Genomic DNA, 15,038 nt, shown 5'->3' with positions numbered 1-15,038 from the left:
GGTTATATACATGCCTGGGTCAACACAAATTAGAGCCTGACCAATAAAGGATTTTGAAGGCCGATACAAGTTTTTTGGGGGTTTTAAAATCCGATATTCCGATATATCGGCCGATATTTTTTTTTATTATTAAATATTGTTGGATTTCACACACGTGTAAAAGAAAAGCTAACTTTTCTGCACAAGATACGTTTGATACTTTTTCTCTATGTCTAAATGTTCACTCCTCGCAAGTATAACTTGACTGTAACTAGAGATATGCTAGTTATAAATACAGTAATCATTACTTTATTTAGGCAGAAAAAGTTTTTTGTTGTTTCCAAGCTCATTAATGTTAACGTTAGCGGTCTTCCACTGATGATAGTGGCATTAGCTAGCTTTGTGGTTAGCTAGTCTATGATGAGCCATAATTTAGTAATAGATAACATCATACTGCAAATTGTAAAACATACGTTTTCAATATAACAGGCAAAGGAGAGACGATTGAAGCGTGTTTTGTCCGTTTTTATTTTATTTTTTAAATATTCATTTATCGTCCATTATAACTGCCGATACCGATATTTTGGAAAATGCCTAATATCGGCCGATATATCGGTCTGGCTCTAACACAAATTCAAAGAATATTTTGCACAATAAAAATTAAGCCTATTTTATGAAAACTAGTTTGTTTGTTTTTTTGCATTGTGAGAGTTTTCATGATGATAAAGAACATTTTACTGTCGGCAATCTCAGTAGCCTATTGTAATAAAAACATTTTTATTAATTCTTATTAATGTACAATTTAATGATTTTCATTGTGTTAAAATTGTAATGGTAGTGTTTTTCCGCTGCCTTCCATTTATGCTGATTTCATTAAATAATTCAATAATTAAATCATGTTAGGAATCAGATTTTTTTAATTTAATGGCAATTAATCACAATACCAAAAATATCAAATTCATTTCCATCAAACGGAATATAGTTTCTTAGGTTTTTCTTCAGATTTTAGGGTGAAATGGCAAAGACTAGGGTTTGAAATTAAAGCTTCCATTTTAATAAGAACTGTTTTCTGTTCTGACCCTGGTTCACTCTTCACATTTGCAGTCGATGCCGGAATACAGTGAGATAATAAAGATGCCAATGGACCTGTCCGTGATCAGAACCAAACTGGGGGACGGTAGTTATAAGAGCACTGAGGACTTTGTTGCAGACGTCCGGTTGATTTTCAAAAACTGTGCAACTTTCCACAAGGTATGATGACTTGCAAGTTAACATATTATATTCAAGAAATGTCCTCTCGAAACTAGGGTTGGGTATCGTTTGAATTTGAATGATTCTGATTCCGATTCCTTGTTTCGATTCCGGTTCCTAACGATTCTCGATTCTGATTCTTTTAAGAGGCAGGGTCAAAAAAGTTTAGCTAACCTTGCTAACCAACGGCCTTTCTGAAGGAAATACTCCTTTTGTCACAAATTTTGCATTTTGCCGATATTTCGTTATTTTTACAAAAGTGAAGCCACACTTTGGACCGCCAACGTAAGCTAGTCATGTTCGACTCGCGCGGTTATGCCAACACTTCCGGTAGACGGTTGTTCGTTGGTTTTGTTCAGCGGTTTCTTATTCCGCTCGGCGGACTGTGAATATCGAAACTAGGAATCGAAATTTTAACTTTTGAACGATTCCGGGAAAAACGAAAAGTTAGTCCCGGTTCCAATCGATACTCGATTCTCGATACCCAACCCTACTCGAAACTGGATTGTGCTTGGTGAAAACTAGCAGTGTGACGATATTCTTTGCTCATGGTTAGGGTTGGGAATCGTTTGAATTTGAATGATTCTGATTCCGATTCCTTGTTTCGATTCCGGTTCCTAACGATTCTCAATTCCGATTCTTTTGAGAGGCAGGGTCAAAAAAGTTTAGCTAACCTTGCTAACCAATGGTCTTTCTGAAGGAAATAATCCTTTCTGAAGGAAATACTCCTTTTGTCACAAATTTTGCATTTTGCCGAGATTTCGTTATTTTTAGAAAAGTGAAGCCACACTTTGGACCGCCGACGTAAGCTACTCATGTTCGACTCGCGTGGTTATGCCAACACTTCCGGTAGACGCTTCTTCATTGGTGGTGTTCAGTGGTTTCTTCTTCCGCTCGGCAGACTGTGAATATCGAAACTAGGAATCGAAATTTTTACTTTTTAACGATTCCGGGAAAAACGTTAAGTTAGTCCCGGTTCCAATTGATACTCGATTCTCGATACCCAACCCTAGTTATGGTTCACGAGAGCAAGACAAGATGATATTTTTAAGAAACACCATATTTAAGAATTCTTCAATGGCATGATATGACTGGAAAATAATAATACTACGCTGGGTATGCGATTTATAGATTATCATGACAGAATATGCTAATCAATGACTAGATGATAACTACACATCAGCTACCTAAATTCATCAACTAACCATTCAGAAATGTCCTGTTGCATTGTCACTTCTTGAGTCTCGCCATCATTGTCTGACTCCGGTCTGTCTGAGGTAAAATGACACAAGCTCTTGTTGCTCCGCCCTCTGTACCGGAGCTGCAGCTCATTTGCATTTAAAGGGACAGACACAAAAACGCTGCGTTTTTGCTCTCCCTCAAAAAGTGACAATTTTAACTTGCTATATAAAATATCTGTGGGGTATTTTGAGCTGAAATTTCACATACACACTCTGGGGACATCAGACATATTTTACATATTGCGAAAAGGGCATTATACCACCCCTTTAAGTCTACCTTTAAAAATGTCATTGTTCTGAGCTTCCCTAAGATCACGAAGCAGAGAATTCCAAAGGACAGGAGCATATATGAAGTAAAAGCCCTGTTACCCATAGATCATAAGTGTGTATGAGGAACAACCAACAAGTTGGATTGTGAAGATCACATTGTACAATTTAGGATATAGGAATTTCACAATTAATATATAAATAATGTGGAGCCAAGCCATGCATATGTCAGCATCATAATTTTAAAATCAACTCAGAATCTGACTGGGAGCCAGTGTAAGGACTCCAGAACGGGAGGAATATGATTGCATACCCTGGACCCAGTAAATATCCTGGCGGCTGAGTTCTAGTATAGATTTAGACTCCAGCTAAAAGGGCGTAACAGTAATCTATCCTAGAGACGACAGGAATTTATTTCAGCTACTAAGAAATTTAGCATAGGACGCGATCTTGCTGTGTTTCTGCAGTGAAAAAGGATGATTTAACTGAAATCTGAACAAATTATAGACAAATGAAAAACAAATGAAAGACGATATCAAAAATAACAAGACAGCCATCCATAGTCAAAGATAAAGAACCAGCTTTGGAAATTTGATGATGGGAACCAGCAAGCGTGACTTTAGTTTTACCACTGTTCAGACACAAGAAATTATTACTCATCATTTTTTTTTTTTAATCTCAGAAACAAATGAGGTGAGAATTGTTGCATTATTCCAAATACATAGATTATGATCGACTAATAAATGTAAAGAGATTCACAAAAAAATACTACAATTATTTGCAAATAAAAAAATATATATATTTTTTTTAATGCCACAAACACAACTCTGCCTGGCCTTTATTTGTGAACTGCTTTCTGTGTTTTTGTAAATCCCCTCACGCATTAAGGAGTTTGAAACACTTCTAGCGTCGACGTGCCGACAAATCCACAAATAAGTGGACTCCACCCACCGTTTCCTCAAGCCAATCAGATAACGGCCACATTGAGCTGTCCAATCGTAGCACGTTCTAGCTACAACACGTTAGGCTTTACACTCGGGGTGGTCTTGCCCTGAATTAACTTTGCTCGTTCATCTCTGTCTGCATTGGCTCAAATAAGAAGTTGTGTAAAGCTAAGGCTCATAATATTGCTACTGTAAAATGTTTAAAATTTGGATTTCGTTAGAGTTAGACCATTAGACTGTGTATCAAGCCAAGACAAATTTTTTATGAGCCTTTGAAAATGCAAAAGAACAACACGGGAACAACATGTCATGTTATTCATGATAAAACAGAAAAGCATTAATACTGTAAGTTGCTGACTAATGAATAACTGGATTTAACCTCATGATAAATACACAGGTTTGAGTAATGTTGGTGAAAATACTGTCCCAACAGCTTTTCGCACTTCTTCAGTCAAGTTTTAAATACGCAGCAGGTCCGTGGATCTGATGATCCATAGAGCATTAAACGCATCATGCATTCACAAGCGAAATGACCAGCAGACAAGCTATTTGCACTTATCACACAATTAATATTTCATATGAATCAGACTTAATATTTTATTGTAAGTCACGTACAGCATTTAAAATGAATGCAAAATGTATTTTTTCATGATCCGCTCTAAACCCCAGTAGCCCAACATGTTGTTACATCTTCAGTGATGGTCATTTGGGCTGATATTTGGTATTCTACGGAATATTTATGTACTATAGTTAGCTGTTTGTCACCACGAATGTACTTAAAAAGACAACATCGTCCGTTTTGTGATTTCTCACATCGTGTCTACCCAGAGCGAAGCTGTCTATACTGGACAAAGCAAAGTGTCCTCAGAGCTACTTCAGAAGAAGAACGGGCATCTGTTTACTATCAATGAATCATCGTGTCACGCTGCGTCAAGTGTATAGCTTACATTATCACGAATTATGAATTAAGCATGTAGCACTAGTCAAGAAGGAAGATTAGACGCGTCCTGTACAGTGAGGAAAATAAGTATTTGATTTTGAACACCCTGCTATTTTGCAAGTTCTCCCACTTAGAAATCATGGAGGGGTCTGAAATTGTCATTGTAGGTGCATGTCCACTGTGAAAGACAAGATTTTTGACTATTTCTTTGTATGATACAGCTGCAAATAAGTATTTGAACACCTGAGAAAATGAATGTTAATATTTGGTACAGTAGCCTTTGTTTGCAATTACAGAGGTCAAACGTTTCCTGTAGTTTTTCAGCAGGTTTGCACACATTTTGGCCCACTCCTCCACATAGATCTTCTCTAGATCAGTCAGGTTTCTGGGCTGTTGCCCAGATGATTCTCTATTGGGTTTAGGTCTGGAGACTGGCTAGTAGGCCATGCCAGAACCTTGATATGCTTCTTACAGAGACACTCCTTGGTTATCCTGGCTGTGTGCTTTGGGTCATTATCATGTTGGAAGACCCAGCCACGACCCATCTTCAATGCTCTAACTGAGGGAAGGAGGTTGTTCCCCAAAATCTCGCAATACATGGCCCTGGTCATCCTCTCCTTAATACAGTGCAGTCGCCCTGTCCCATGCGCAGAAAAACACCCCCAAAGCATGATGCTACCACCCCCATGCTTCACAGTAGGGATGGTGTTCTTGGGATGGTACTCATCATTCTTCTTCCTCCAAACACGGTTAGTGGAATTACGACCAACAAGTTCTATTTTGGTCTCATCTGACCACATGACTTTCTCCCATGACTCCTCTGGGTCATCCAAATGGTCATTGGAAAACTTAAGACGGGCCTTGACATGTGCTGGTTTAAGCAGGGGAACCTTCTGTGCCATGCATGATTTCAAACCATGACGTCTTACATTTACATTTAGTCATTTAGCAGTCGCTTTTATCCGAATCGTCTTACAACAGAGGATTAAACCAAGCGAGTCATCGTGAAGAGGCAAAAACAAAGCAAGAAGTGCTCAAAATACAAAGTTCAGACATTGTTCGGAGTAGCATAAGCCAGATAAGCAAGGATTTAAAGGAAAGGGATTTTTTTTTTTTTTTCAGTTGTCTTTTGAATGCTGTCAGGGATTCTGCATTCCGGATGATGATGGGCAGATCATTCCACCAGCATGGAACCGCGAATGAGAATGTTCTAGAGAGTGATTTTGAGGCTCTTTTTGATGGTACCACGAGCCGTCACTCATTGATTGATCGTAGGCTTCTGGTAGGGATGTAGACTCGTAGGAGTGAGTGAAAGTAAGAGCTGAGCCAGTGGTCAATCTGTAAGCAAACTGTGTCAATGCCTTGAACTTGATGTGAGTGGCAGCCAGTGCAGAGAGATGAACAGAGGAGTGACGTGGGCCCTTTTAGGCTCGTTGAAGACCAGACGAGCTGCAGGATTCTGGATCATTTGTAGAGGTTTAGTTGCACATGATGGAAGTCCAGCCAGAAGAGCATTGCAGTAATCAAGCCTAGAAATAACCAGGGCCTGGACGAAAAGTTGTGTCGCCTGCTCAGTTAGGAAAGGCCTGATCTTCCTGATGTTGTGCATAGAAAACCTGCGTGATCTAGCTGTTTTTGTAATGTGGTCTGTAGTGTATTACCAACAGTAACCTTGGAAATGGTGGTCCCAGCTCTTTTCAGGTCATTGACCAGCTCCTCCCGTGTTGTTCTGGGCTGATTTCTCCCCTTTCTTAGGATCATTGAGACCCCACGAGGTGAGATCTTGCATGGAGCCCCAGTCCGAGGGAGATTGACAGTCATGTTCAGTAGGGCTGTAGTCAAGACCACCTTTGTCGAGTCCAAGACCAGAACTAGTCGAGTCCAAGTCAAGACCGAGTCCAAAGAGGTTTGAGTCTTCTAAGTTTGGCATTTTCTAAGTTAACGTTACCCTAATAGGCTAGTAATAAATTAACACATATACAAAAATGTTGGACAGGTTCGAGACCAAAAGCCATATTTGGCAAGACCAGTGGCCGAGAGCGAATACCAGCGAGTCCGAGACAAGTCTGAGACCATAGAAAAACGGTCTCGAGTCCGGACTCGAGTACTACAGCCCTGATGTTTAGTTTCTTCCATTTTCTAATGATTGCTCCAACAGTGGACCTTTTTTCACCAAGCTGCTTCCCCGTAGCCCTTTCCAGCCTTGTGGAGGTATGCAATTTTGTCTCTGTCTTTGGACAGCTCTTTGGTCTTGGCCATGTTAGTAGTTGGGTTCTTACTGATTGTATGGGGTGCACAGGTGTCTTTATGCAGCTAACAACCTCAAACAGGTATATCTAATTTTGGATAATAAGTGGAGTGGAGGTGGACATTTTAAAGGCAGACGGGCAAAGACGGGTCTTTGAGGGTCATAATTCTTGCTGATAGACAGGTGTTCAATACTTATTTGCAGCTGTATCATACAAATAAATAGTTTTAAAAAATCATATTTTGTGGTGATTTCTGGATTATTTTTTTTTAGATTGTCTAAATACTTATTTTCCACCATAATTTACAAATAAATTATTTAAAAATCCTAGGTAACACTTTATAATAACTGCACACTATCAATCATTAGTTAAGCATGAGTAAACAGTTAATTCATCATTTATAAAACATTAATAGACATTAATATGCAGTTTATAAATATAGCTATACATGCTTTTTTTCTTGATTTATAAGCATATCTATAATGCGTTTATTGATTGTATTTTCATACTTTGTTAATGATCAATTAATAATTTCTAAATGAAGTATAGCATTATTTACAAACCAGTTGTTTAAGAGTTGTCAGATCACTTAGAAAGTCTAAGTAAATGTAGTAAATACAGGTAGTTATAAAGCATTTAGTAGTGGTTAGTTAAAGGTGCATTGCGCAACTTTTCATGTTAAAAATAGCCGTTTTCTAACCCATACATGCTTAAACAATCGCCTGATGGGCTGAATGAGCCCTTTTTTGATCACTGCGATCGCCTCTATAACCCTGTACAGTGAAATATATAAGAGGGATTCGGGCTCGAATCTGAGACTGGGCGTGACGTCATGCGCGTTCACGCTCGCCTGGCTATGTCTGGCAGGTTCGTGTAGCTATTCGCCGCCGTTCTCCGTATCAGAGAAGACAACTCGAGCGACACAACTCTAGTCAGCTTTCCACAAAAGTAGACGATGGATTCAAAGGGGCTGTTTACACCTGGTCACTTCATGTGTCTTCTGTGATCGGATAGCTATTCGATCGTGAAAAGACCAGGGTGTAAATGCCCTCCGAAACGCATTCGAGACGGATTTGAATTCGATCGCTCAAACCACTTGAGGACGTGGTCTGTGCCGTATTCCAGACGGAACTGGACAAGTGTAAATGCATCTGGTTGTTGAAACCAAGCTATATGTCATGATATTTTAGTCATATATGACGACGCGCATCACCTGAGCAGCTGAGCTGAGCCCCTTCATCAATCGCCGCAATCTATCGCAAATCAAAGTGAAAGTAAGTCGCAGACGCTTAACACTACCATCTTCATTAAAAGTAAAGAAATGAAATGATCTTACCAGTTCTGTTGACGATCTCTCTTATTGCTGTCTTTGCTGATTTTGAAATTAGCCGATGATTAATAAAATCCAGCTCATATCTGTTGCTTTCGGTGACGTGCACTTCATTAAATCTGTATATGGCGCGGAAAGAGACCGGCTTGTAGCTCATTACAAACCCCAACGCAAACTCCACGTGAGACAGAAAATAAAACTTCTGTCTGTCCAGTGCCATGCGTCGGAATAAGACGAGAGTCAACATCGGGAAGCTTTCAACAAACGGAGAGATCTCCAGTCGTCTCTAGGGCTCAAACGGGTCATAGCCTATACAAAGTGATAACTGAACGTGTTTCCATAATAATTCAATCATAAGTGGATACAGTAAGCACAGGGAGATAGATGGAAACAAAAACCGAAGTTTTCTACTACCCCCGTTTCCCCCTCTCACACAAGTGTGTAATTTACTCGAATGCCTTTCCTTTCATATATTTTAAATGACTTGCAGATTTATTACTGTATTACCTCATTATGACTGTAACAAAAGATGTGTGCCGCACAGTGTGCGGCTGATGCTCCTTAGTTATGAACAGCTCGTGCAAACGTGCGTATGTGTGTGTGTGTTCCTCCATGAACGCGCACAGCTCTGGTTGCAGTTTCGCTTGTCGCCAGAGGGGGCGTAGTTCTGCAAAAACTCAGAGACTTGCGTTTAGCTCCTTTAACTATTTTTGTGAGCTAATCTAAAGTGAGGACTATTCATGCTTTGTAAAGCATTTATAAAGGTGATTTAAAGACTCGTCAATCTTCTAAACAGTAAAATGTAACAAACACAACGCAGTGATACAGAACATAGAAATATTTAACAGCCTTTAGAAATGCTTTACAAGGCATGACTAGTCATCACTTTAGATGAGCTCACGAACATAGTTAACTGACCACTACTAAATGCTTTATAACTACCTAAATTAACCCTTAATTACAGCATTAATACATGTTAATAAAGCATTTATTAACACATTAAGTAACCATCACTATATGTCTGAATAATAAGATGTATGAATGTACATTTAAATAGTTTATTAATCATTTACTCACTCGCTCTAAGTAATCGTATGAAGCACTGAAAACTCTTAAATAACTGGCTCATAAAAAATGCAATTCTTCATTTAGAAATGATAAATTGATCATTAATAAAAGATGAAAATACAATTATTAAACAAATTATAGATATGCTTTTAAATCAAGAAGAAAGCATTTATAGCTGTATTTATGAACTGCTTATTAATGTCTATTAATGCTTTATGAATGATGAATTAATGGTTTACTCATGCTTAACTAATGATTATTAGCGTGTAGTTATTATAAAGTGTTACCAAATCCTACAATGTGATTTCCTGGATTTTTTTTCTCTCATTTTGTCTTTCATAGTTGAAGTGTACCTATGATGAAAATCACAGACCTCTCATCATTCTAAGTAGGAGAACTTGCACAATCAGTTGCTGATTAAACACTTTTTGGCCCCACTGTGTGTGTGTGTGTGTGTGTGTGTGTGTGTGTGTATATATATATATATACAGTATATACACACACAGTGTGTGTAATATATATATATATATATAATATTTTTTATTAAATTTATATATTTTTGATATTTTTGTGAATCTCTTTACATTTATTTGTGGATCATAATCTATTTATTTGGAATAATGCAACAATTCTAACCCCATAGAAACACAGCCGGAGAGAAAATCAACATCAGGGTGTTCACCAGATTTTGAGTATATAAATCTGCGTATCATCAGCATAAAAGTGGTAATGGAGGCCAAGTGATCACAACAATTTTTTTTTCTTTTGTAGGGCTGCATAAAATAATAAAAAAAATTACTAATTTCTAATCTTTGGCCGTCACTAACTACTATGAATAGATGAATATGAATATACGGAAGCCCTGAACCGCAACCTAAAAAAAAAAAAAAGTCAGTAAAAAAAAAAAAAATCTGTAAAAAAAAAAAAAAATCTAGCATTTCGAGATTAAAGTCGAAATGTTTCGAGATTAAAGTCGAAATGTTTCGAGATTAAAGTCGAAATGTTTCGAGATTAAAGTCGGAATGTTTCGAGATTAAAGTCGAAATGTTTCGAGATTAAAGTCGAAATGTTTCGAGATTAAAGTCGAAATGTTTCGAGATTAAAGTCGGAATGTTTCGAGATTAAAGTCGGAATGTTTCGAGATTAAAGTCGGAATGTTTCGAGATTAAAGTCGAAATGTTTCGAGATTAAAGTCGAAATGTTTCGAGATTAAATTCGAAATGTTTCGAGATTAAAGTCGAAATGTTTCGAGATTCAAGTCGGAATGTTTCGAGATTAAAGTCGGAATGTTTCGAGATTAAAGTCGGAATGTTTCGAGATTAAAGTCGGAATGTTTCGAGATTAAAGTCGGAATGTTTCGAGATTAAAGTCGAAATGTTTCGAGATTAAAGTCGAAATGTTTCGAGATTAAAGTCGAAACATTGTGCATTCATAACAGTGCGCGTCCACTGGCTCAGAGCGCGTGTGTGTGTGTGAAGTCGAACTGCCATGGATAAACACAAAATAGTAGCTTTTTACTTTTATCTGAATTACTTATCTTACTTTATCGTTATAAAATATAATGCGCCGGAATAGACTTTAGCCTATAGGAAAACCAACACGGAAAACACTTTTCAGACTGGATGGAGAAATCCGGATGGATGGATGGATGGATGGATGGGTGGGTGGGTGGCTGGATGGGTGGGTGGGTGGATGGATGGATGGGTGGATGGGTGGGTGGGTGGGTGTATGGATGGATGGATGGATGGGGCATTTATATAGCGTTTTAATATATGCCTACACTCAAAGTGCTTTACAATCCATATCAGAGAATCTCTCCTCAACCATAAGTGGTTATTAAATCTTAGGAAATCACAGGATCCGGCCAAATGATTGGATACAGAATGATGCACTTAAAATGTATCCAGGGCGTATTTACGTTGAAGAGGGAGACCGAACAGTTACTGTTGTGTTCTCGACCCAGATAGTGTTGACTAGACGAGCACGAAAACACCTCAGAAACACTGCCACTAGCACGTGTGACGTGTGTAGAATTTTGTTGAAAGCCCAGATAAAAGTAAAACGCTACTATTTTGGGTTTATCCATGGCAGTTCGACTTCACACACACACACGCACGCGCTCTGTGCCAGTGGATGCGCACTGTTATGAATGCACGTTTCGACTTTAATCTCGAAACATTTCGACTTTAATCTCGAAACATTTCGACTTTAATCTCGAAACATTCCGACTTTAATCTCGGAACATTTCGACTTTAATCTCGGAACATTTCGACTTTAATCTCGGAACATTTCGACTTTAATCTCGAAACATTTCGACTTTAATCTCGGAACATTACGACTTTAATCTCGGAACATTTCGACTTTAATCTCGAAACATTCCGACTTTAATCTCGGAACATTTCGACTTTAATCTCGAAATGCTAGATTTTTTTTTTTTTTTTTTTACAGATTTTTTTTTTTTTTTAGGTTGCGGTTCAGGGCTTCCATATGAATATCATCTGATTTCATAATTATAATTTTGTGTATGTATGTGTGTAATGAAAGTCATTGTTGAAGTGAATAATTGGTTGGGTGTATTGGCATAAAAGCGCAGAGTTTGTGAATTTAAATTCAGTAACAATTATTTTCAGTTCAGTAGGTTTTAAACTAGGGATGGGGCCGATCCGATCCAGTATCGGTATCGGGACCAATACCAGCGTAATTCACGTATCGGATTTTTCCGATCCAACCTGCGGAGAAATCCGATATTTATGATCCATGTCTGTGCTTTAACGTTGTCTGCTGAAATGACTCCAAAAGGGATTCCCCGGGCCCGCTAGTCTGCTAGCTGGCTGCAAACTGTGGAATACATATTCTGAACGGAGGTGCAGCTCAATCTGAACTGTAAAAAATAGGGCTCAATGAGACACACAGACCCCCACTCAGGAAATCCATTCCGCAGTTTGCAGCCAGCTAGCAGGATAGGATTGAGCTACCGTACCAACATGTTCGCTGTGTGGAAATACTTCACACTGGAAACACCGCTGCAGAGCAAGACCGCAAAATGCAATGTTTGCAAAGCCGTATTAATTAAACTATTTGTCTGTGATGCATGTTTGCAATTCGCAGTCCAGAAGAGAAAGAGAGAGATCTCTCACGCAGTCCCACAGCACGCACAACACGACAGCCCTGCTTAATGAGTGACGACAGAGGAAACGTAGCCTGGTTATATCTATGATATTAGTCTGATTTCCAAAGATTAAAGAATATATTGAGGTAAAAAACCATTAAAAACAATAGCCGCATTCTGTTTAGCCAACTTTCTTCCCATCGCGGCGGTGCACTGTCATTTTTCCTTAATACTAAAACTTTAAGACAGAATCAGCACGATCTGTGATTGTTGTAAAATGCAGGCTCTGCTGTTGCTAAATTGCGGGACAGTTTTAATAATAAAGAGAGCTATTAAAAGCACTAAATTTGCGCAAGAAATGCTGTTCCCAGTGCGGCGCGCTCCGAAACAGACCGCAACAAGACAAGCAAATTATAATCTGGGCTTCATATGCGCGTCTAAACGATCAAATGTAGCCTGCACAAGAAAAATGTCAAACCGACCGGCTTGGAGATTAACACTTAAACCGTTTATGTCTAAAATGAACGTAGTTATGGAAGTAGTTGGGAGAAAATATGGTGCATCAGTAGATATGAAATCTGAACTCGTTCTTAAAGGGGCAGCAGTATAAATGTGACGATTGCGACATTACTGAGAGTCAAACAACAAAAGGCAAAGAGAAAATCACTCACAGCTCTTGAATGAATTACTTCAGCTCTAATAAGCATAAATCTATCTATGGTAAGCTTTGCAGTGCTATTTTACTTTTGATTACTTTATTATAATTCTTTTTAGACCAGACCTGAATAATGTTAGTAGACCTTCCTGAAATTAAAGCACTGTGTAGGCCTGTATAATGTGTATCTTTGTTTAATTGTCTATCTATTGTTTAATATATATACTGACATACATATGCACATATCATCCTTGCCTGTAGAGAGGAGTTTATTTCAACATCATATAAAATCAACAATAATGATAAATAATATTAAAGCAAACACAGCTCTGGTATCGGAAAAGTATCGGTATCGGCCGATATCCAAAGTCGGGTATCGGGATCGGATCGGAAGTGAAAAAATGTGGATCGGTGCATCCCTATTTTAAACGTTAATAGACTTGTGAGTGATGAGCTGTTGTTATCCAAAACCCACTTGAAGGTTAATCTCGGCTATGATCAAATAAGTGCTAAATGCTTTAATGTAGTTAATGTTTTTAAGATTTAAGAAAAATCACAAGTGCCTCTAATTGAATAACACGCATGTGACATCTAATGTTGTGTATTCACGCTGTTTGTAGGAAGACACTGAAATGGCCAGTGTGGGTGCTAATCTGGAGAGTTACTTTGAGGAACTGTTAAAGCAATTGTATCCAGACCGGACGTTTCCTGGCGTAAAGGAGGAGAGCATTGCGTCTTTGTGTCCCGACGAATCAAGTCCCTTATCTAAGACGCCTCCACAAGACACTTCCCCAGTAGAGGAGGCTGCAAGACCCTCCGGTGAAGATCTCCCTCAGGAGGAACCGCACACTAAAGACATTGAGGAGAAGCCCGATAACTTGAGCGCCGCTTCAGGATCCAGTCCTGTAAATGCTGAAACGGACAATAATGAGATTAAAGAATCAACTTCCTGAAAGAATCTTCCTTGTTTTTTCTCTTAAGACTGGATGGTGACATGCACTTTTCTAGAGCGTGAAATCTCTGGTTCAATTGCAATAATTATACTGTATATTTTAATTGTTTTAAGCATTTGGAAAACAAGCGAAAAAACATACTAAAACTGTATTATAACAATGCAGTGTGTAATATAGGCACAATAAATATCTGAAATATGGCCCATCAAATTTTCATTTTGTTGATGTGCAGTAAGACAGTGGTTCATGTAGGTTGTCTACAAACTGGAAGGTTGGTGGTTTATTCCCCGGTTCCACCTGACCAAAGTGTTGAGGTGTCCATGAGCATGACACCTAACCCCAACTGTGAGTGTGTGTGAGACACCTAACCCCAGCTGCTCCCGACGAGCTGGATGGCGCCTTGCATGGCTGACATCGCTGTCGGTGTATAAATGAGTGAGTGAATGGGTGAATATGAGCGCTTTGGTGGCCATTGGGTCTGTTAAAGCAGTCCGTTTACCATTTACTTTTAAATTATAGTTCTCTCAAAAATAAAAAAATAATAATTTTTATTTAGTTATTGTCTATTTGATTACACTATTTTAATGTGATGTTACTGTGTAATTGCACAAATTAAATATTGAGTAATATAGGGATGGGCAACAATTAATCGCGATTAATCGCATCCAAAATAAAAGTTTGTGTTTACATAATATATGTGTGTGTGGTGTGTATAATTAATTTGAATATATAAATACCCACACATGTATGTGTATATTTAAGAAAAATGTGTTATTAATATATCAAATATTTATATATTATATTAATTATGTGTAAATATATATAAAGTAGATACATGCAAATATTTCTTAAATATATACATGCATGTGTGTGTATTTATATATACAAATTAATTATACACACTACACACACATATATTAACACAAACTTTTATTTTGGATGCGATTAGTCGCGATTAATCGTTGCCCATCCCTAGAGTAATATTAACTACATGTACTTACGGATAGGGTTAGTTACTTGTATAATTTAATGTTGTTATTATTATAGTAAGT

General features: G+C 38.1%; 1 protein-coding gene across 1 annotated transcript in view; it reads left to right on the top strand.

Moving 5' to 3' along the window:
• Positions 1–14,186, top strand: part of trim24 (tripartite motif containing 24) — a 53,642-nt gene extending 39,456 nt beyond the window's left edge. Inside the window, exons 17-18 of the mRNA XM_039673155.2 lie at positions 1,084–1,230; positions 13,654–14,186. Coding sequence (XP_039529089.2) covers positions 1,084–1,230; positions 13,654–13,986 — 480 coding nt within the window. The 3' untranslated portion in view covers positions 13,987–14,186. The remainder of the gene's footprint in view (positions 1–1,083; positions 1,231–13,653) is intronic.
• Positions 14,187–15,038: the final 852 nt, after the last annotated feature.

The sequence above is a fragment of the Pimephales promelas genome, chromosome 24, assembly GCF_988280905.1.
Source record: "Pimephales promelas chromosome 24, fPimPro1.hap1.1, whole genome shotgun sequence".
NCBI lineage: Eukaryota > Metazoa > Chordata > Actinopteri > Cypriniformes > Leuciscidae > Pimephales > Pimephales promelas.
Note: the sequence above shows the minus strand (reverse complement) of the source record. Positions and strands in the feature narration are given on the sequence as shown.